Source organism: Cololabis saira, chromosome 22 (assembly GCF_033807715.1).
Source record: "Cololabis saira isolate AMF1-May2022 chromosome 22, fColSai1.1, whole genome shotgun sequence".
Classification (NCBI taxonomy): domain Eukaryota; kingdom Metazoa; phylum Chordata; class Actinopteri; order Beloniformes; family Belonidae; genus Cololabis; species Cololabis saira.
This window is the reverse complement of record NC_084608.1, coordinates 1433889-1456278: the sequence shown is the minus strand read 5'-3', so window position 1 is coordinate 1456278 and position 22390 is coordinate 1433889. Positions and strand designations below refer to the sequence as shown.

At 43.6% G+C, this 22390-nt stretch overlaps 1 protein-coding gene across 4 annotated transcripts in view; it reads right to left on the bottom strand.

Moving 5' to 3' along the window:
• The window catches only part of LOC133423525 (phospholipid phosphatase-related protein type 4-like), a 140791-nt gene that overhangs the window by 18955 nt on the left and 99446 nt on the right, over positions 1–22390 (bottom strand). For 3 of the 4 annotated variants that reach the window (XM_061713724.1, XM_061713725.1, XM_061713726.1), the window contains 2 exons: positions 18797–18854; positions 18039–18212 (listed from right to left, as the gene is read on the bottom strand). In XM_061713724.1, coding sequence (XP_061569708.1) covers positions 18039–18212; positions 18797–18854 — 232 coding nt within the window. Of the gene's footprint in view, positions 1–17314; positions 18213–18796; positions 18855–22390 lie in introns of those variants that run through there. The other variant, XM_061713727.1, reaches the window with a different exon arrangement.

Sequence of the window (22390 nt, the reverse complement as noted above, 5' to 3'; positions counted from 1 at the left end):
ACATTTTATGGTCTTGCTCCAAATTAAATCTAAGATTTGTTTACCCGGTACGTTCCCTCCAGACCACTGAGCTCCACAGATGACAATGGTCACAAAGGGATATCGGGATCAGATGCTCAATATCTCTAATATTTTTATATCTTTCCTTAAAACTTTTCTTTTTTGAAGGGTCTTTGGTGTCGTCTTTAGCAATCTATTAGATGATGCTGGTTTCGTCAGCCTTGGCCCCTTTCTTTTGGGCAGGTTTTTTAACTTGTATGGACTGGTATGATATAGACAAGACCTTCTCTGAAAGGAATTTTACCTGGAATGTGGTGGCACCTGGGGGGTGATGGGCATACTGGATGTACGAGGGCCTGATCAATGTTGAGAAAAAATAAGTATATATAGGATGATAGACATCAATGATAATAATAAAAGAATAAAGTTTGAAGGAAAGGTTTGGCAAGGTAAGGTTTGAAGAAAATCACAATTTGGATAAAATCACAAGTCTCCGACATGTGCTGCTTGTAGCTTGTTTTTTTTTGATGTGTTGCAGTTTCCTTCATTTTATTTTTCATTTCTTTTGATTGCTATTCCAGATGCTCAGAGGCTTTTTATCTGCTGTGGTGATACTCTGCTTTGTAGGGTGGTTCTAACTGACATCCATGCTGACATGAGAGTGGATGTGAGCCTGGCTGCTGTTATCATGAGTTATGTTTAAACTCTAACTATTTGAAACACTGGAGACCTGAACACATTTCTTGTATTGTCATATTGGTGGATGTCTGAGACTTGGTGGATTCCTGGATGATCAAATACAGGCCTTGTAGAACTAGCTTTGATCTGTTTTGATGTGCGCTGTGGAGGACACTGCTGGACTGTTCAGCGAGTGTTGATCTGTAGAAGGAGTGTATTGACACACTACACAAACTATGTCAGGACTGTATTGACACTGTATCAAGACAGGGGTCACTCAATAGTGACCCCTGCAGGAGTTCTAAAATCATTCCAGGTAAACGAAATGAAAATAAGATGGAAAAACATACTTGCTGCAAACCCAACATCCATCCATTTTCTATACCTGCTTTGTCCTCTGCAGGGTCACAGGGGTCTGCTGGAGCCTATCCCAGTTAATTACAGGTCAAACCCAACATCAGCCTGTGAAATATTTAATCGGTAGTCCTTTACTTAAAATATGATCTCATCCTTGTATAATTTAATTTGCTCAATTTGTTTGCTGAGTATGGTATGGGCAAGCAAAAATCCATAATCCAACGGTAACAGTAAAACTCCATCCAACAAATCTGCAAAATGTCGATACAGTTTGTTTCCTTATAAAACACAATTTCCTGTATTGATCAAATTTTTTCTTAAAGCGATACACGCACCAATACAGGGTTTCAATTGTGCGTTTGGCACAGTGCTGACGCACCAGTGTTGTTGGTCCCATCACTACATCTGAGTCCTACATCTCCAAGTCGTTACAATTTCAAGTATTTCATAGACTATCCTATAAATGGTTAAAGGAAACTGTGTGTCAGGTTCATGTCAGTCTTGTTTGTTTTATTGTAGTGTATTTATTTATTTATTTTGGTTAGCTCTGCTAGGGATCTGGATCGTTTGTTCAATCACAAAGAATTCCATGGAAAACAGATGGTATCTATTCATATTTTGTGACTCATATTCCGCTCCACTCACTCCTTTTCGTCTAGGGGACCTGAGATTCTGGGAGTGTTGTTGGACATTCAGAACCACTGTCTGCTTGACAAAGGTAATTTACGGCTCCGGATTGGTGGCACATTAATCTTAAGGTCTTAATCTTAATACTGAGTATTTGGTTTCAAAAGTGGCCCCTTAAATTAAAAACTCTGATGTTTGACATTGTTATGGTCACTCCTCCTACTATTTTTAAAGCCCTTGTTTGTTTCCATGGGCAGTGAGGATCACAAGGACAATTCCTGGGACACAGTATCTGTGAACTCACTGGGATTGCTTCTTCTATTGTCACACACCGTCTGATTGTATTTGATTGTTGATTTGTCCATTTTGAGCATTTCTTGTGTGTTGTCTCACTTTTACAAATAATTTAGCATATATGTTAACCCATGGCTTTTCCACTCAAATTCAGTTCAATAAAATGGGGGATCAGGGGTTTTAGACTACTTACTGACAAAATGGCAACTAACTGGCAAAACAACCATACAGATTTCAATGGCTGTTCACATAAGGACCTCTGTTTGACTTTACTGCGCCATCAGGTATCATAATCTACCAAATATGCCCCCCCTTTCTATTGTTTCCTACAGCATCCTTCTCTCCCCTCTCCTCCTCAGTAGATTCAAATAAAAGTGACTGAAAATATGAACCAATTTAATTTTAATCAACTGCACTAGCCTGATTAGGACTATACTTCAGGGTTAGGCAAAGAGAATGTCTTGCAACTGGCCATGACCAACCATGGGCTATCTGGAAAACCCTAAACCGTTTGCGGGTCGGCGAAAGGACGCTGCAAGGCATCCATGAAAAAATGGAAATTAACATGATGACAAGATGACCTGGCCGAACCCAACGCTGCTGCACTCGCCTGCGCCACCCATTGGAAGGACATGGTATAGAGCAGTGATTCTTAACCATAGGGCCGCGGCCCACACTTGGGCCGCGAGCGCCACCTAGTGGGCCGCAAAAAATTTAAGTTTTGTACATGTGGGCCGCGGGGGCCGCGGGACTGCATAGCAACTCCCGACCAAATGAGGAGAAGACACTCAGCTAGCTGTACGTGTAATAGTAAGATAAATGGTGTGTATTTACAGAGTAAATCCTTCATTTTGCACAGGATAGGTTTAGATCCGCCTGAGTCCGCAAGGATCAGGGATCGATTACTTGGGTCTGCGCCCAGAGTGAGCGAGTGCGGCGTGATCATTTATCCTGACGCGTCCCCGCGGCCGAGGAGGTCGGTGCCGCTCGGGCTTGCGGGCTCCGTCGTTACTGCTGAAGGATTGTACATGTAGATGCGTGGGCTGACGTGTCTGCTGGACTGGACTGTTCGGGCTTTCTCAAAAGCCTCGGAAAGACTCGGCTGCTCCGCAGCCAGAGAGCTGCGGGCTCCTGCCCACCTCAGCTGATCAGGCTCGGATGAAACCTCACGCGCTGAGTCCTCTGACAACTGATTAATGTAATATCTTAAATAAAGTACAATCAAACTAAGTTTTGTTCCCGCTCTATTTTTAAATATGCACACTTGTATGCTTGTGTGTGTGTTGTTGTAAGGCGGCGCTCCGTGTATGTTGACGGGGCCTTTCCACACGGCGCGCTGTGTGTGTGTTTTAAAAACAGAAATGACACACACAAAACTGAGGGTGCTCCTTTCCACACGGCGCCCGAATGGTCGTCAAAATACGGTAATTAGCTTGGCTCTATATACAGAGATGAGAAGCGTAACAGGTGGAAAGGGAAGTTCAACCCGGAATGGACAGATTCATCCTTGTTCAGTCTTCCCACTGGGACAAAACCAGTGTCTCATAAATTCAGAGACCGTGGCGTTCAAAGTGCGAAAGTGAAACGCCACTGAAACAAAACACAAAGTTTTTCATCAAACATATCCACTCAAGTCTGAACTGAAGTCACAGAAAAAAAACTGACCATCTTAAAAAATCCTGCCCATATTTGGGTCCACATACAGCTGTCAAGCAGCTTTCTCCACAATGAACATAATTAAAACTAAATATCGTTCCAGGCTCACCAATGTTTATATGCATTTATTATAAAAATGTGTTGAGACAATTAACAAAGAAAAGGGGAAATTCAAACTGCTGGTAGAGAAATAAAATAAGATAGCATTTGAAGAATAAAATAAAATGTATTTTATTTTTAAGAGAAAAAAACATGTGTAATTCAAGTTACACATGTTAAGTGGCAAATATGTACTTTTTTAATATAACAGTCAGATGCAGATGTTGATACAACTATGAGGCTACTTGAATACATACATATGTATATATATATATATATATATATATATATATATATATATATATATATATATATATATATTAGGGGTGTAACGATACACTAATCTCACGATACGGTACGATACACGATATTGAAGTCACGATAACGATGTTCTAAAATCCTACGCTGTTGAGCGGACATTGGAGTACACTGGAACTTAGCAGAAGTTGTCTCCGTGTTTATCCTACTCACGACCCCAAAAAGGTTTAATTTAATAAGGTAAGGCTTAACTCTACACCAGACTTACATAAGTAAAGGTTCAGACCTCAAAACGGGACTGCAAAACGGGACTAGTTTCTTCTGAGCGGAGGAAGATTTTGGTCCGCGCGGTCCGGCCGCGGTCCGGCCGCGGTCGCGGTCAGATGCGCGTTACTAGTCAACACAATAGATTAATATTAATAACCCAATATCGCGATACACTTTTTGTCACCTCCACGACACGTATTGTGACATTTTTGTATCGCGAAATTTCGTGGCACGATATATTGTTACACCCCTATATATATATATATATATATATATATATATATATATATATATATATATATATATATATATATATATATATATATATATATATATAATGCTGTTCTGGACCTTCGCTTGAGTAAATCTTCTCTAAATGGTATTCAAAGTTTTTGTTGAATACCCCTGCTATAAAGTGTGTGGCAGGGTGGAGAGGAGGATGGGACACGCGCACCTGTGTCCCATCAACCTGAGTGGCGCGCTCTCCATCCTGCCTGCCTTATAAGGGAGCTGGACAGCAGCGGAGGGGCCGATGGAGCTGCTGCTGAGGAGCTGTGTGTGCTTGTGCACGTGCGTGGTGAAACTTGTGGCTGAATAAAAAGGGTCTGCACGAAACTCCGTGTCTCTCCATCCTTCGGTCGGGCCCCGTGGCACTCACCCTGCCACAAAGTGTTAATATTTAATGGGCCCCGGGCCACTCTGTACTGAAAAAAATTGGGCCCCAAGGTCAGAAAGGTTAAGAACCCCTGGTATAGAGGATGGCCAGACACAAAGAAGAAGAAGAAGGCGAAGGGTCTATCATGCTAAAAGATGGTTTGAATTTACCCTGTATTTGTTCTTAAGTTTAATGGTGTTGGTATGGAGTGTCTGTGTGTATGTGTGTGTATGTTTTTAACATGCCAGCCCAGTGCTGTTTTCTGTACCTTGTTAATTTTATCTAGGTTTTTATATATATGTATACTATTGGTATCTTTTCTTTTTAATCTCTTTTAATTTGTGTGCCTTCTTTTAATGTAAAGCACTTTGTGATTTTATATCTGTGAAAGGTGCTATATAAATAAACTTTACTTACTTACTTACTTACTTAAGTTTAATGGTGTTGGTATGGTCACTGAAGGACCTAGTGTTGGAGTTTGTAAATAGTTTTATTTCAAGTTTGGTCACTGGTTTCTTACAAGTTAACAGTCCGAGTTTCAGTCTGATTAGCTTATTGGTATGTATGACAGTATTAGTATTAGCAACAACTTGAGTTATGCCAAAGTTTATTTAATGTACTTATGAGTATTCATAGTATCAAATTATGTACTTGGAATATACAGGGTATTCATCACCCAGTAAAGAGGAAAAAACCCACCTAGATGATCAGGAAAATCTCAAACTGAAAAACGGGTTTGGGTCTACAAGCCTTTTTTTCCCCCTCATCCTACACCTCAAAGTGTGTGTGTGTGTGTGTGTGTGTGTGTGTGTGTGTGTGTGTGTGTGTGTGTGTGTTTGTGTGTGTGTGTGTGTGTGTGTAAATGCTTTGTATCAAAAGGATTCTAAGGATTCTTACCTAATCAATAATAAATTGCCTTTCAAACTTGAATCCTTTGTCAAGGACAAGGGTGGGCGCTAGATTATAATAAAAAGTCCTACTATATGAAAAATATATTTCAGTTCTATTCTAATAATATATAACTATAATAATAATAATAATAATAACTAGACAATTTCAGGAAATTTTGATATGGGCATGCCCTACTGCCCATTCGTCCCCTCTCTGGGCTGTAGTGGTTGTGTTCGGGGTGGTTCCATGTCAGTTTGAGGTGTTTAGGGTTGCATTGCATTCATTCCTGTGCACCCAATAGCTATCAATGGGGTGCGCTTTTTGGCGTCTAGCGTCGCCACGGTAACGCTTTTGACTGAGAAAAGTAATGCCCATCGAGGCATGATGGAGAAGCATCTAACAATAGTTTTTTTTTTTAACATGGTAAAAAACCACATCCGAATGAATGGGGCCATTTGGCCTGGATTTTGACAAAAAAATTCCTTAAATCACAGCTTCATGAAATTTGAATATGTTGAAGTCCACAGCGTGCCGAGTCGGGGAACATTTATACGATGTCTCTACGATAATGTGTTGCCTAGCAACAAGCGTCCAAAGTCAAATGAAAAAAAAAAAAAAAAGAAAGGTCAATATCGCAAAAACGGTAATAATTGGCATAATGAAGTTGTACGGTCCATTAGTGCCAATCAGGCCAAGTGTTTGAATGTTTGAACGATGTCTTTACGATAAAGTTCGGCCAAGCAATAAGCGTCCAAATCTTCGCCTTTTTTTTTTGCTTTTTGGCATGTAGCGTTGCCACGGTAATAATTTTCACTGAAAAAAGTAATGCCCATCGAGGCACGATGGAGACGCATCTAACGATGTATATCATGCATGGGTGCACGTTCCGGTTCAGGCTACGTTAACGGATAGGTTTTTTTTTCACCGTGGTAAAAAACCCTATCCGAATGAATGGGGCCCTTTGGCATGGATTTTGACATAAAATTTCCTTAAATCACAGCTTCATGAAATTTGAATATGTTTAAGTCCACTGCGTGCCGAGTCTGGGAACAATTGTACGATGTCTCTACGATAACCTGTTACCTAGCAACAAGCGTCCAAATTCAAACAGAAATAAAAAAAAAAAAAGAAAGGTCAATATCACAAAAACTGTAATAATTAGAAGAATGAGGTTGTGCGGTCCTTTAGTGCCAATCGGGCCGAGTGTTTGAAAGTTTGAACGATGTCTCTACGATAAAGTCCGGCCGAGCAATAAGCATCCCAATTTTCGCCTTTTTTTTTTGCTTTTTGGCTACTAGCGTTGCCACGGTAACCCCTATTACTGAGAAAAGTAATGCCCATCGTGGCACGATGGACAACGATGTATGCCATGCATGGGTGCACGTTCCGGTTCGGGCCGTATTAACGGACAAAAAAAGAGTGCGGAATAATAAGAATAAGAATAATAATAAGAAAAGGGAAACCTTTTCTGTATACTAATATATCGCCTTCATTTTTCAGGTTTTTCCGGCCGTGTTTCACTTTTGGGGGATTTTTTTTTCCCACATCAGTGTGGGGTCATGCTGTACACCCGCTGGTGCGCAGTGGGACTTTTGCGACTTTAGCATGTTAGCGAAATGCTAGCAACATTGCTCTTTGGGCCATTCTGGACGATTGCAATATGGTCATGCCACTACTTGGCATGCCCATAATAATAAGAAAAGGGAAACCTTTTCTGTATACTAATATATCGCCTTCATTTTTCAGGTTTTTCGGGCCGTGTTTTACTTTTGGGGGATTTTTCTTTTCCACATCAGAGCGGGGTCATGCTCTACACCCGCTGGTGCGCAGTGGGACATTTGCGACTTTAGCTTGTTAGCAAAATGATAGCAATATTGCCATTTGGGCCATTCTGGACGATTGCAATATGGTCATGCCACTACTTGGCATGCCCATAATTAGAATAATAATAATAACTAGAAAATTTCATGAAATTTTGATATGGGCATGCCCTACCGCCCATTCGACCCCTCTTGCTGCTTTGGTTTGGGGCTGTAGTGGTTGTGTTCGGGGTGGTTCTATGTCAGTTTGAGGTGTTTACAGTTGTATTGCATTCATTCCTGTGCTCCCAATAGTTATTAAAGGCGTGCGCTTTTTGGCGTCTAGCGCCCCCCACGGTGACACTTTTGACTGAAAAAAGTAATGCCCATCGAGGCAACATGGAGACGCATCTAACGATGTATGCCATGCATGGGTGCACGTTGCGGTTCAGGCTACATTAATGGATAGGTTTTTGTTTCACCGTGGTAAAAAAAACCCATCCGAATGAATGGAGCCATTTGGCATGGATTTTGACATAAAATTTCCTTAAATAACAGCTTCATGAAATTTGAATATGTTGAAGTCCACAGCGTGCCGAGTCTGGGAAAATTTGTAGGATGTCTTTATGACAATCTGTTGCCTAGCAACAAGCGTCCAAAGTCAAACGGAAATAAAGAAAAAAATGAAAGCTCATTATCGCAAAAAGTGTAATAATTGGCATAATGAGCTTGTACGGTCCGTTAGTGCCAATCGGGCCGAGTATTTGAAAGTTTGAACGATGTCTCTACGATAAAGTCTGGCCGAGCAATAAACGTTCAAATTTTTGCCTTTTTTTTGCTTTTTGGCATCTAGCGTTGCCACGGTAACACTTTCGACTGAGAAAAGTAATGCCCATCGAGGCAAGATCAAGACGCATCCAACGATGTATGCCATGCATGGGTGCACGTTCCGGTCTGGGCAGCATTAACAGATGTTTTATTCACATGCTCCCCCATTCAAATGCATAGGTTTTTGTTGCCATGGTAACAAGCTCCATAGGATAGAATGGGACAATTAGGCTTCAATATCTCAAAAGCTGTAAACGACAGCGTAATGAGACCTTAGTATGTTGTAGTCCACAGCAACCAGAGTCTTTTAACGTTAAATTAAAGTCTCTACGATATCGTGTTGCCGCGCAACAAGCGTCCGAAATTCCGTTAGCATCAAAATGAGAAAAGTGGAATACCTCAAAAACCGTAATAGCAAGCTTGACGAGACTAAAATATGTTGCAGTACAAAGCGTCCCGGGTTTGTCAATGTTGTAATGATGTCTGTACGATAAACCATTGCCTAGCAACAAACGTCCAAAATAAAAGGGATTTTTTTTTTAAATTGAAAGTTAAATATCGCAAAAACCGTAATAACTAGCATGATGAAGTTGTATGGTCCTTTAAAGACTATCGGGCCGAGTGTTTCAAAGTTTGAACGATGTCTCTACGATAAAGTTCGGCCGAGCAATAAGCGCGGGAATTTTCGCCTTTTCTTTTGGTTTTTGGCAACTAGCGTTGCCACGGTAACCCCTATTACTGAGAAAAGTAATACCCATCGAATCACGATGGAGACGCATCCAACGATGTATGCCATGCATGGGTGCACGTTGCGGTTCGGGCCGTATTAACGGACGAAAAAAAGTGCGGAATAATAATAATAAAAAAAGGGAAACCTTTCTGTATACTAATATATCGCCTTCATTTTTCAGGTTTTTCGGGCCGTGTTGTATTTTTCGGGGATTTTTTTTTTCCACATCAGAGCGGGGTCATGCTCTACACCCGCTGGTGCGCAGTGGGACTTTTGCGACTTTAGCTTGTTAGCAAAATGCTAGCAACATTGCCATTTGGGCCATTCTGGACGATTGCAATATGGTCATGCCACTACTTGGCATGCCCATAATAAATCAATTTAGTGAATTTTCAGGGTACAAAATACATTTTACTAAATCTGTGGTCATGCCTCTCGGTAACCCCCGTTGCCCCACTTTGTCTCGATTTAAATGGTCACCCGAAGTTTTGCCTTACCTGGGAATTTCAATTACTAGAAGAACTGTAGAAGAACTGTACATGGTCAATTTTGCACCTATCATGCTATAAACCATTAGGGATGAGAGAAAATCCTTTTTATCATCTTCACATGGTCCCTATTTTACTTGATACTAATACTTTTAAGAGGGTGAACAGCTGTTTTTAGTACATTTAACAAAAAGAAGCCGCCATTATAGATGGCTAAGCCACAGATGTCGGTGGAGAAAGATGGCTTGGCTGTTCCTAATGTTTATCAACCCACGGCAAGGCTTTGTTACATAGCTGATTGGATTAATGGTGACCCAGAATCAGTTTGGTTGCATCTAGAAAAAATCATCAGAATAAGAGAGAAAATCAACCAGGCCCACCCGGTAGCGGCTGTGGGCATTTCTTCAGCTTTAGCGACTTCCTAGACTGTTTCGATCCTGAGGACCTCCCTGAACTTATCTCAGTCGTCAATAGAGCAAAATCATCCACGTGTATCTTAGACCCCATTCCGACTCGATTACTCAAAAATTGTTTTTTTCTCTTATTGGCGCGACAATACTGGAACAGATCAACTTATCCCTAAACTCCCTAAAGGATATCTACTTCAGGTTTTTAAGGTTGCAGTAATTAAACCTTTACTTCAAAAACGTTCTCTTGGCCCAGATATTTTAGCTCATTATAGACCAATTTCCCCGCTGCTTCGCAGTCGGCTTCAAACCAGCCCAGCAGATGCTAAAGGGCCCCATTCGATGAAGCCCCAACTTCACCTACATTGAACAAGCTCGCGCTGAGGGGCAGGGGGGCGGTGTTGCAGCAATATACAGAAAGGACATTAAAGCAACCTCCATCCCCATTCCTGTCATTCCGTCATTTGAACACACTGCCTTCAAACTACCTGGCCCCACTCCTCTTGTGACCACCGTCATTTATCGCCCCCCCCAAGCCAAACCCCTCCTTTCTCTCGGATTTCTCAGATTTTCTGACCCAGCTCTGCTCCATCTCTCCCTCTGTTCTCCTCCTGGGTGATTTCAACTTCCACATCAACGATGCAAACTGTAAACCTGCTACTGAATTCCTGGACCTACACTGCCTCAACTTCACTCAACACATCGACTTCCCCACCCACACCCTTGATCTTGTCTGCTCCACCGGCCTCACAATAAATCAGCTCTCCAGCCTCAACCTCCACGTGTCTGATCACCTGGCAATCACTATGGACATCAACATCCCCATCCCCACTCCCAAAGAATCACGCAAAATATCCTTCCGCAACATCAGATCCATCTCCCCCTCTGCCCACTCAGATGTCCGCCTCCCCTCCCCCGTCACCCGACAACCCCTCAGACCTCGTGGATTACTACAACCATACACTCTCCTCCTGTCTTGATCAACTGGCTCCCATCAAAACCAAAACAATCACTTTCACACGCTCAGCACCCTGGTACACCCCTGAACTCCACAAAATGAAATCCTGTAAACGTCAACTCGAACGACTCTGCAAGAAATCTGGTTTAACTGTTCCTCAACTCGTCTACTCTGATCATCTCCACCAACACAAGGATCCCCTTAACTCAGCTCGCTCCACCTATTCTCCAACATCATGTAGCATGAGAGAAAATCACATGATCACAAAATCATGTACATGTAGCATCATGTAGCATCATGGAATTGATTAACTGGACCCTCAGTACCATTGACCAAATTTTTGCAACAAGAAGCCAGGGGGTAAGGGAGCCCTCCTGCCCTGACGGAACATTTTTTGCTGGTTACACGATGGACTCCTATAAGAACTGGCGCCCTCTGTGCCTCAAAATTTTATCTGTCGAGGATGTTGAGGACGCCTTCATAATTGGATTTATGATAGCAGGATTTCTCCTAATTGGAGTGGGGATCTTCCTGGCCTATCGACAATCGCGGAAGGCTGCGGGGGCCGTTCTGGCCCTCTCTGAGCTGCCCGAAGCTGCTGAAGGATTGAGCACGGGACTCAGCACTCAGACTGTAACGCTGGGAGAGCAGGGCCGCAAGCTGGATGCGATTCTTGAACAGAATCGTAGGCTAGCAGGGGTCTTTGAGCTCTATAACAAGATGGAGAAAACCTTGGAGAAGCTGGGCACCCGGCTTGGCGGGGACTGATCACAAATTCGTCTGAGCGGAGTTATTAATTGATTGAGGATCCAGAAGAAAAAGCAGACGGAAAATTACTGAGCTGCCTGCAAATTGTTGATTAGTTTTTGGCCTTGAAGGAGCGGCTGGCAAGCCTCTCCGTTATAATCTCCCGGGAGGAATGTAAACATGACGCTCTGCACCCAACCTAACCCTCCCCCTTTCCAAAACATCTGAGGATCCTGCCTCCCAGAACTGTACCGCTGTTCGATAACATCAAGGACGCTTGGCTACTCTCGGGGAGAAAGGTCGTCGGTCTTACCGCGTTACAGACTCTCACATACACACTGACACACACACACCTCCCTCTCCCCATCCAACCGCCTTCCTGGCTCCCTCTCTTATCAGCCCCCCCCCGACAAGGACGTCCGGGTTTGAGCGCCAGCTACCCGGCCCTCACTTGGATGAACTGTGCCGGGACCACCCCCCCCACCCCCCGACTTGCCCACCCCCAATCACCCACATGCAAGTCCTGTGACGTCTGTGCTTCGTGTCTGCGAGGTGTTTTTTTGCAACTTGATATTGTGTATTGTATGATATTCAATGTGAAGATGTATTTTTTTTCTCCTCCCCCCCTACCCCAGTGTTACCCTTTGGAAAACAGGCGCATAATTCCATCAGTGCCGCCGCCGGTGTATCCGAAGTCAATAACAGTTTTCTAAACTGACTCAATAAAGCTGATTCTGATTCTGATCATCCATTCTGACTCCTCCAACCCAAAGGCTCTCTTCTCCACAATCAACAAACTTCTCAAACCCAGTGACAACATCTCCAACTCCTTCACAGTCTCTAAGTGCAATGACTCTCTCATTTTTTCCAATCCAAAATCCAGACCATCTATAGTAACCTGACCACCTCCACCACCCCCTCCACCTCCCCACCTGCCACCCCATCCCCTCCACCACTCAGCCCCTGTCTCACTTCTTTCCCATGTCTTCAGCGTCTCTTTCCACTCTCATGATGGGCATGAAAACCTCTTCCTGTGCTCTGGACCCCATCCCATCCACATTTATAAAAAACTGTCTCCCAGCCATCTCCCCACTCATCCTCAACATCATCAACTCCTCCTTCAGCTCTGGCTCAGTCCCCGACACCCTCAAACTGGCAGCTGTCACCCCCATCCTCAAAAAACCTGGACTCAACCCTGACACCATGAACAACTTCCGGCCCATTTCCAACCTCCCTTTCCTGTCGAAAATTCTGGAAGGTGCTGTCGCCACTCAGCTCAACACCCACCTCACCTCCAATGATCTGTTTGAAACATTTCAATCTGGTTTCCGCTCACGTCACAGCACAGAAACAGCCCTCATCAAAGTCACCAATGACCTCCTTCTCTCCTCCGACTCCGGCAACCTCAGCATTCTCCTTCTCCTGGACCTCACAGCAGCCTTCGACACCATCAGCCACACCATCCTCCTTTCCCGCCTGGAATCATCTCTCAATATCACCGGCTCCGCCCTCTCCTGGTTAAAATCATATCTCACTAACAGACATCAATTCAGACATCAACAACTGCTCCTCCTCCACTGCCCCTCTGTCACAAGGCGTCCCCCAGGGTTCGGTGCTTGGTCCTCTACTTCATCCTCTACATGCTCCCCCTTGGCAACATCATCCGCCGCCACCGCCTCCACTTCCACTGCTACGCTGACGACGTTCAACTGTACATCTCCACCAAATCCCTCACCTCTGCAACCCACTCTACCCTGACCAACTGCCTCACCAAAATCAAATCATGGATGCACTCGAACTTCCTCCAACTCAACTACAACAAATCGGACATGCTCATCATCGGCCCCAAATCCCTCACCAAAACCGCTCACAACTTCACCCTCACCATTGACAACTCCATTCTGTCTCCCTCCACTCACATCCGCAACCTCGGAGTTATTCTGGACAATAACCTCTCCTTCCAACACAATGTCAACCACATCACATGAACTGCTTTCTTCCACCTCAAAAATATTGCCCGTCTCCGTCCATCACTCTCCTTCTCTACCGCTGAAACCTTGATCCACGCCTTCTTCACCTCAAGACTCGACTACTGCAATAGCATCCTCTACGGTTCAACTTCCAAGGTCCTCAATAAACTCCAATATATTCAAAACTCTGCCGCCCGCCTGCTCACCCACACCCGCTCCCGTGACCACATCACCCCAGTCCTCCAGAAGCTCCACTGGCTCCCCATCCCTCCTCACCCACAAAGCTCTCCATAATCAGGCCCCCTGCTACCTCACCGACCTGCTCCACCGCCACACTCCCTCCTCTGACGCCAACCTCCTGTCCCTTCCTGTCAGAACCAAGCACCGGACCTGGGGCGACAGAGCCTTCTCCATCGCTGCTCCCACCCTCTGGAACTCCCTCCCCAAACACATCCGTGACTGTACAGACCTCCCAGCATTCAAATCCCATCTCAAAACTCACCTTTACAGAACAGCTTTTAATGTGTGATTAATGTCCTGTGTCATGTTGTGTCCTTATGTACTGTCCTTTGTATTGTAATTGTACTGTATGTGTATGTGTTTTGTTATTAATGTAAAGCGTCTTTGAGTGCCTTGAAAAGCTCTATATAAATAAAATGTATTATTATTATTATTATAATCCAACAGGGTAACATCATCTGCAAAAAGCAGAGACGAAATCCTGAGGTTCCCAAACCGGATCCCATCCGGCCCCTGGCTGCGCCTAGAAATCCTGTCCATAAAAATTATGAACAGGACCGGTGACAAAGGGCAGCCCTGCCGGAGTCCAACATGCACCGGGAACAAGTCTGACCTACTGCCGGCAATGAGAACCAGACTCCTGCTCCGATCATGCAGAGACCGGACAGTCCTTAATAGAGGGCCCCGGACTCCATACTCACCGAGCACCCCCCACAGAATGGCACGAGGGACACGGTCAAACGTCTTCTCCAGATCCACAAAGCACATGTGGACTGGTTGGACAAATTCCCATGAACCTTCAAGAACCCTGCGGAGCTGGTCCAGTGTTCCACGACCGGGACGAAAACCGCATTGTTCCTCTTGAATCCAAGGTTCGACTATCGGCCGTATTCTCATCTCCAGTACCCATTCACTCCCTACTGCAATGGTTTTGGTCCAGGGGTTGGGTCGTTGAGGCACCCCGCCACGACTGCTACCCAGACCACATTGCACCAGCCTGTCATGGTCCTTCCTGCAGGTGGTGAGCCTACTTGAAGGCGGGCCCACGTCGTTGTTTCGGGCTGAGCCCGACTGGGTCCCATGGGCAAAGACCAGTAGCTCCCTTTCGAGCCACGACCCCAGGCTTGGCTTCAAGGAGGGGCCCCGGTCCCTGATTTTTTCTTTACCATGACTTGGTTGTGAAATGTGCTAGGGCCAAGTGGAGAGCAGCATTTGCCCACACCTGGAGCTCCACACCTGTGCTGACGTTAAATTCAGTCTCCAGTTCCTGGCTACTCACAAATCATCACAACCAGTGGCCAGACCCACAGATTTGAAGATCCAGACCGGGCCCTGAAGTTTGTCAATGAGGGCCTCAAGAAGAATCCGGCCCCAGGAGATGACTGACTCTAAATCCTGCCTAGGCTTGTTGGATCCTTTGGTTTGTTTGTTTGGCAGCTGTAGGCGACATATTCCGCAGGTATATATCGTTCCTTTTATTATCTAGCCTTTGAACCGAATACAACATTGATTGTGTATTGATTTGCAAGTCGTTTTTTTTTTCTCTCCTTTTCGATCCAGTCTGAGTATATAGATGCAATTTTTTTCATATAATATATTTGCAAGAAACTCACTTAACCTATTCACCCCAAAGGATTTTGTAGGTGAATTTTGCCTGAACAGACCTATCCAAATTAAATCAACAATATCTCCACAATTATGAGGACAATATGCATAATCTTGGTCTCAATGGATAGTTAAGACCTCACAGCATACATTTCCAAATTGGTATTATTTACTTAATTTAGCTTAAGTATTATTTGTGTATTTGATTTATTGGTGGTATTTATGTGTAATATGTGAGGTTAGGTGCCAATGGGGGGGGGGGTTCTGTGATGTGATGTTTCTTATGTAAAAACGTAATAATAAAAGACTAAAGACTAAAGATGTTTTTGTCCATCTTCAACATTGAAATTCTCTTTTTTGTTTTGAAGAGAAGTCTCGCAGGATGAGAGGAGAGACTTGCAACCAACTCCCTGAAGAGCTACCTTTATCGAAAATTCGAAGATTCAATCTTCCTTGGTGCAAAGGTGTGATGGAAACGCGACTGGACCAGGTATACCCAATAAAGCAGGTTGTGGAGCTCTTATTTCCTCTCTCACACATGCAGTTGTATCTTAGGTGGGCAGTAGCTCAGGTGGTAGAGCGGGTCGTCCAATGATCGGAAGGTCGGCGGTTCGAATCCCGCTCTGTCCCAGTTTGCTGTCGTAGTGTCCTTGGGCAAGACACCTTGCCCACCTTGCCCAGTGTGAATGTGTATGAATGTGTATGAATGTTGGTGGTGGTCGGAGGGGCCGTTAGGCGCGATATGGCAGCCACGCTTCCGTCAGTCTGCCCCAGGGCAGCTGTGGCTACAACGTAGTTTACCACCACTGGTGAGAATGTATATGAATGAATAATGATTTCTGTAAAGCGCTCTGGGTGCCTAGAAGGGCGCTATATAAATCCAAGTCATTATTATTATTATTAGGTTCAACGCAGGATTCAGTCTCCTGCCCAAGCATATTTTCTGAAACCAGCAATGGGTCTAAGGCAGGGATATTTAACTGGCGGCCCGTGGGCCACTTGCGGCCCGCCAGGAGTGGCCCCTGGTCATATTTCATACGTAGTTATTAATATTTTTTTAATATATATTAAATCGTTTTATATATCGTTGCATTTAATGTCACTTCCGGTCGACGAAGTAAGCGAAACTAACATGGTTTACATATCGCATTTTGTTAATTAATAAAAGTTTAAGATGCTTGGTAGCCTTTTCACTTGGTTAATGATTCATTGGACAGTGTTTGTACATGTTAATCTCTGATGTCTTTTATTACTTCAGATTTTTTGCCAGTGTTGCAAAGTGATAATATTTGCCACATTATTTGTTATTAACCTCCGTTTATAGAGGACTTGTCAACATCATTAGGCTTCTAGGATTTTTTCATTTGAATCTCTAAATGAGGACTTCGCATTTCAGATGGAACTTCTAAGCCTCCTGTAATTTCATGCAATTGTTTTGTTTTGCTGATATAATGCACAGATGTGTCATAAATAAAGGAGCTTATGGTTAATATTTTGGTTGCTTATTTATAACATCAAACTGGCTACCATGGACTGAAATGCTTGTGCTCAATGCTTAATATAATATTCAAATAAGGAAATCTTGGTGGAAAGTGGTGCTTTGTCATTATGGCGTGTTTTATTAAAAGTAGGTCAATATCAACTTCAAGTTTGCACAATGCATGGTTTCAAAATGAACTTGCATTTAAAATAATATTTCTTTATCTGAATATTATATTTAACTAAATCTGTAGACAATTAATACATAATTCATATGTAAACTAGACAGATATATCCCCATGCTCATTCCTGTGCACAAATGTATTATATATACATAAATCTTCGTTTTTGAGTGCAAAATACATTTTGAAAACCCCCAAATTTTCCACCTGCGCGCTTTGTGTGCGCACGCAGTGCGGCCCTCTCCATAGTCTTTTTGCAGATGTGGCCCCTGAATAATCTAGTTGAAGACCCCTGGTCTAAGGTCACACCATTAATTTCTCAATTGGATACAACCACTCAACATTTATTACTCAGCTGACAAAGCATCCATAAGAAATGTGCAAGAACAGCTTAACTGAAAGATTGGTGAATGACTTTAAAGATATTTTCAAAAAGAAAAGAAAATTAATGGATTTGTTTTTTCTGTATAATCAATCTGGATTTCATTGGTTTTGGTTTAGGCCACAGGTTCAGGATTTTATTATGAATAATTATTCCTTTAATTCTTCCTTCTGCACTGTGTACATACATACTTATATATATGTGTATGTATGTGTATATGCTGTACATTGTGTTTATTTCACTGCATAAGCACTTCCGGTTAGATGCTAACTGCATTTTGTTGCCCTGTACTTTGACATGTGCAATGACAATAAAGTTGAATCTAATCTAATCTTTAAACCCAAGGGAAAACTTAAAGGAATACAGAAACATCAAATCTCCAGACATGATCTGTACAGGTGAAGTTTTGGAAGTACGCCTATAGATTGGACTTAGTCTTACCAGGTACACAGCAATAGCACCTCCAAGCAGGAATCCCAGGTAAACATCAGTGGCATGGTTCTTGTACTGAATTATTCTGGTCAAACCACAAATAATGGCACTCATAATAAAGGAGAAGACCAGAAGAGGCTTCAGCAGCTTGGACGAGTCTGTCAATGTGCTGTTGAAATACATCTGTCAAAACATGAGACATTTCTCATTATGCATCCTATCTTCCAGTGTCATTTGCGTGAAACTCCATCAACTTCCACAGGGTGCATTAATTTGACATTTAGTGATGAGTCAAATAACTTCCTTTGTACATAAGTTTGTGAAACAAGGTTCAGTATATCTTGCAAGTTAGCCTTGGTTTGCAAGTATTTTTGGCTATTTGGAAATAATCCATATTGTCACAGATAATTACTGAAACAGTTGCATGTTTCAGGATTTATTACCCAGTGTCGTATAAATAAGTTTGAGACAAACTTGTAGTTTTGGCAGGACAATACACCACAGAATGCATCAGGTTGAAAAATCTAAGACAAATGACAGCTCTCAGAAGGATGGACTTTTACTACCCAGCCACACAAACAATCCTATAAACTATGCTTTAATGCACAGCAATAAAGTTTTTATTTAAACTGTTGATAAAATAATGAACAAAACAAATGTTTTAGTGTTACATGTTTCTGAAGTTCATTGTAATCCTGGTTTTGTTTTTTTCACCTTTTGGTCGATAACCTTTGACAATGAAACATTTGTAAAGAATTGTTACTCACCGAAACATACACAGCGGCGAATGACGCAAGGGTGGCATGTTGGGATGGAAAGGATTTTCTAAAATGTGAAAGAGCAGGAATAGACTCAGACAAATGATTTCTTTTTAAGTAGGTCATCTGTAGGAAGAAAACACAAGCATGATGGGATATATCAAATTAAATGTGAGTATTCATACTGCTTTTAAACCTTTCAACTCTTTCAAGTGTCTCCTGTTCCAAGCCAGTTGAGGATGAGGAGATGGAGTTGTGCAAATTTAACTAACCAATTCTTGAGTTGGAATAATAGTATTTTTGGTGTTTTTTTTCCCCCTTTAAACCAGTTTATTTCCAATGCACAATATATTTATTTGAATAATATGCTGTATATCTCTAGAGAGGCTTTAGCTATTTAACCCTCGCTCCGTCTCCCCAAAGCCATCAGTGTAGAGCTGTCAGGGAGTGGTATGTGAGGACCAACATGCAGGAGACCAGAAGGCAGGAGTTCCCAAAAACGGTGATTTATTTGTCAAAACAAAAGGGCTGCAGTGCAGGATACAAAAACCAGGACATGAACGTGACCAAGAAAAACTACAAAAACTTGTCATGGAAAACACGGAGGAACAAACAGTACGGACCAGCAGGGAGCAACGCCAATGCATAGTCAGAGCTCAGGGGGCCGTCCTCGGGGCCGGACAGACCGGCGAGACAGTTCAGGGGGCCGTCCTCGGGACCTTGGCTTGGTCCGTGGCGCGGGCAGGAACCTTGGCTTGGGCTGAGGCGCTAGCAGGGACCTTGGTTTGGGCTGAGGCGCAAGCAGAGTCCTGGGCAGGGGTTTAGGTACCGGCTAGGGCGCAGGCAGAGTCCTAGGGTCCGGCTTCGGGGGAGACCGAATCCGAGGGGCTGGCTTCTGGGGACAGAATCCGAGGGGCCGGCTTCGGGGGACACAGAATCCAAGGGGCCGACACCAGGTCCTCAGCATCAGCTGAAGGGGACACCGGGTCCTCGACGTCGGCTGAGGGGGACACCGGGTCCTTGGCAGGGGCCTGGGTGTCGGCTGAGGCGCAGGCAGAGAAACAGGGACAGGTTGGGGTGCGTCCAGAACCTCCTCGGGAACAAGAACATGGCAAGGTGCGTCCGGGACCACCACTGGAATAGGGGCATGGTGAGGTGCGTCCGGGACCACCACTGGAATAGGGGCATGGTGAGGTGCGTCCAGAACAAACTAGGGAACAAGGACGGGAGGGGTTTGTCACTGCTGTTGGCATCGTCTCCATTTTTTCCTGTATTTAGCCTGACAGCTCTTCGGCCCACCGAAAGCCAGGTGTGTTCCCCAGAAGGGGGACTCCTCTTCCTCGAACCGTGGCATGTTCTTCTCTGCCTCCCGGGGGAAAAACTCCCAGAAGGTAATCTGTTCTCCTACTGGGCCCATGCTGGCTGCTCCATTCTGTCATGGTTACTTGGGAGTAGGACCCAGGTGCAGGAGACTAGAAGGCAGGAGTTCCCAAAAACTGTGATTTATTTGTCAAAACAAAACCAAAAGCGCTGCAGTGCAGGATACAAAAACCAGAACATGAACGTGACCAAGAAAAACTACAAAAACTTGACGTGGAAAACACGGAGGACCAAACAGTACTGACCAGCAGGGAGCAAGAGAAAGACAAGACTAGATATACACAAGGGTTAACGAGACACAGGTGCAGACGATCAGGGCCGATGGGAAACATTGTATGATTTAAAAAAAAAAAAGTTTCCACCTTGTCTGCACACATATTAATGGTTAATACCATGCTGGTAAAAACCTAAGGCATATATATGTGCGATTGTTAATATTTTTTAATATATATACATATATACAGTATATACGCATACACATATACACGTACATAAACATACAAACCCAGTGTTTGTTTGTTTTTTTTTTTTTTTTTGGGGGGGGGGGCCTTCCGCTGCTAAACCAGGAAGCGAGAACACATGGAGGCACACGTCGAGCACTGGAAATCTGCAACAAAAACCACCAACGAAACACGAAACCAACACGAAACCGACCAAAACACAAGCAGTAACTGTCCCAAATCTCGAAATCCAATCACAATCTTAGCTAAGCTGCCGCGATTAACTAACCCCAAAAACTACAGAGCAAGCATGCAGGTGAACAAGCCAATGTGTATGTCTATGCGTGTGTGTATGTATGTATATGTCTGTGTGTGTGTGTGTGTGTGTGTGTGTGTGTGTGTATGTATGTATGTATGTATGTATGTATGTGTGTGTGTGTGTGTGTGTGTGTGTGTGTGTGTGTATGGCTATGTGTTTGTATGTTCCGTGTGTATAGGGGTAGGTGGCTCAGTTGGTGGAGCGTTCGCCCATGAACCTGAAGGTTAGTGGTTCAAACCCTAGTTCCTCCTGTGTCCACCAAAGTGTCCTTGGGCAAGATACTGAATCCCCCGGTTGCTCCCGGTTGTCAGGCCAGCGCCGTTGTATGGCAGCTCCGCCGACAACCGGTGTGTGAATGTGTGCGTGTGTGGGTGAATGTTTGCAGTGTAAAGTGCTTTGGGGCTGTAGGAGTACAGCTGGAAAGCGCTATATAAGTGTAAGCCATTTATTTACCATTTATAGGTATATGTCTGAGTGGCTGTATTTGTGTGTGTGTGTGTGTGTATATCTGTATGGCTATGTATATGTGTGGCTATGTGTATGTATGTATGCATGTATATGTGAGTGTGTGTATATATCTATGTGGCTGTGTGTATGTATGTGTGTGGCTATGTGTATGTATGTGTGTGTGTATGTGTGTGTGTGTGTGTAATAGTCCTGTCGAAGCTCTATAGTGGGGGAGGGGGGGGGACACTTTCTGTGTCCTTTTGTCCTTGGCTTTTGGAGTCTTCATGGTGTTTGGTGTCCAGGTGTACCATAGCTTTTGTCTGCTCTGATACCGCTGTCAGACATGGAACAGCTCGCAAGTATTTCTCCATGGCTGCTGGCTGCTGACTGATGCCCGTGAAGAGTTTTGTTTTGGCAATCACGGTTGTATGTTTTCTCAAGTGCCATGTCTGTCCAGACACCATTGAAACGACCTTCAGTTTGATGCACAGTAAAGTTCCCATTCTTGAATTCTCTATGGACCTCCGGAGCCAGTGTAGGTAGGCTTCTCATGGCTTCCAAATAGTGAGGCAAGCAAGATACATACTTGTAGTGGCCAGCAGCTACAAGGTATGGTAGCATCCTTTCTACTACTTGATATAGTGACAAAACTCCCTGATTAACTTAGATGCTGTACAGGTGTGATTATTATTATTAACACCATGTGCAATCATTGTCTGTGGAGAGAAAGGAGACTGCTAGATTCCAGTAACAGCTTAAAATGTCTATTGCCTTTAGTTTTTTGTTTTATTTTTATTTTTTCTTTTGCTCTTAGAATTTTGAGCATAAGGGTAATAAAGTCACCACAGTTTCTTTAATATAGGCTTGATTTTAATAATATTTTTTGTGGAATGACTATTAAGATTGTTGACAATAATGAGACATTGGCTGATGTCATAACCCATGGCAAAGTTGATTACTATTGAAGTAAAGATGAAAGTATTGGGAAAAATGCAAAAAACGGTTGTATTTTTTGTA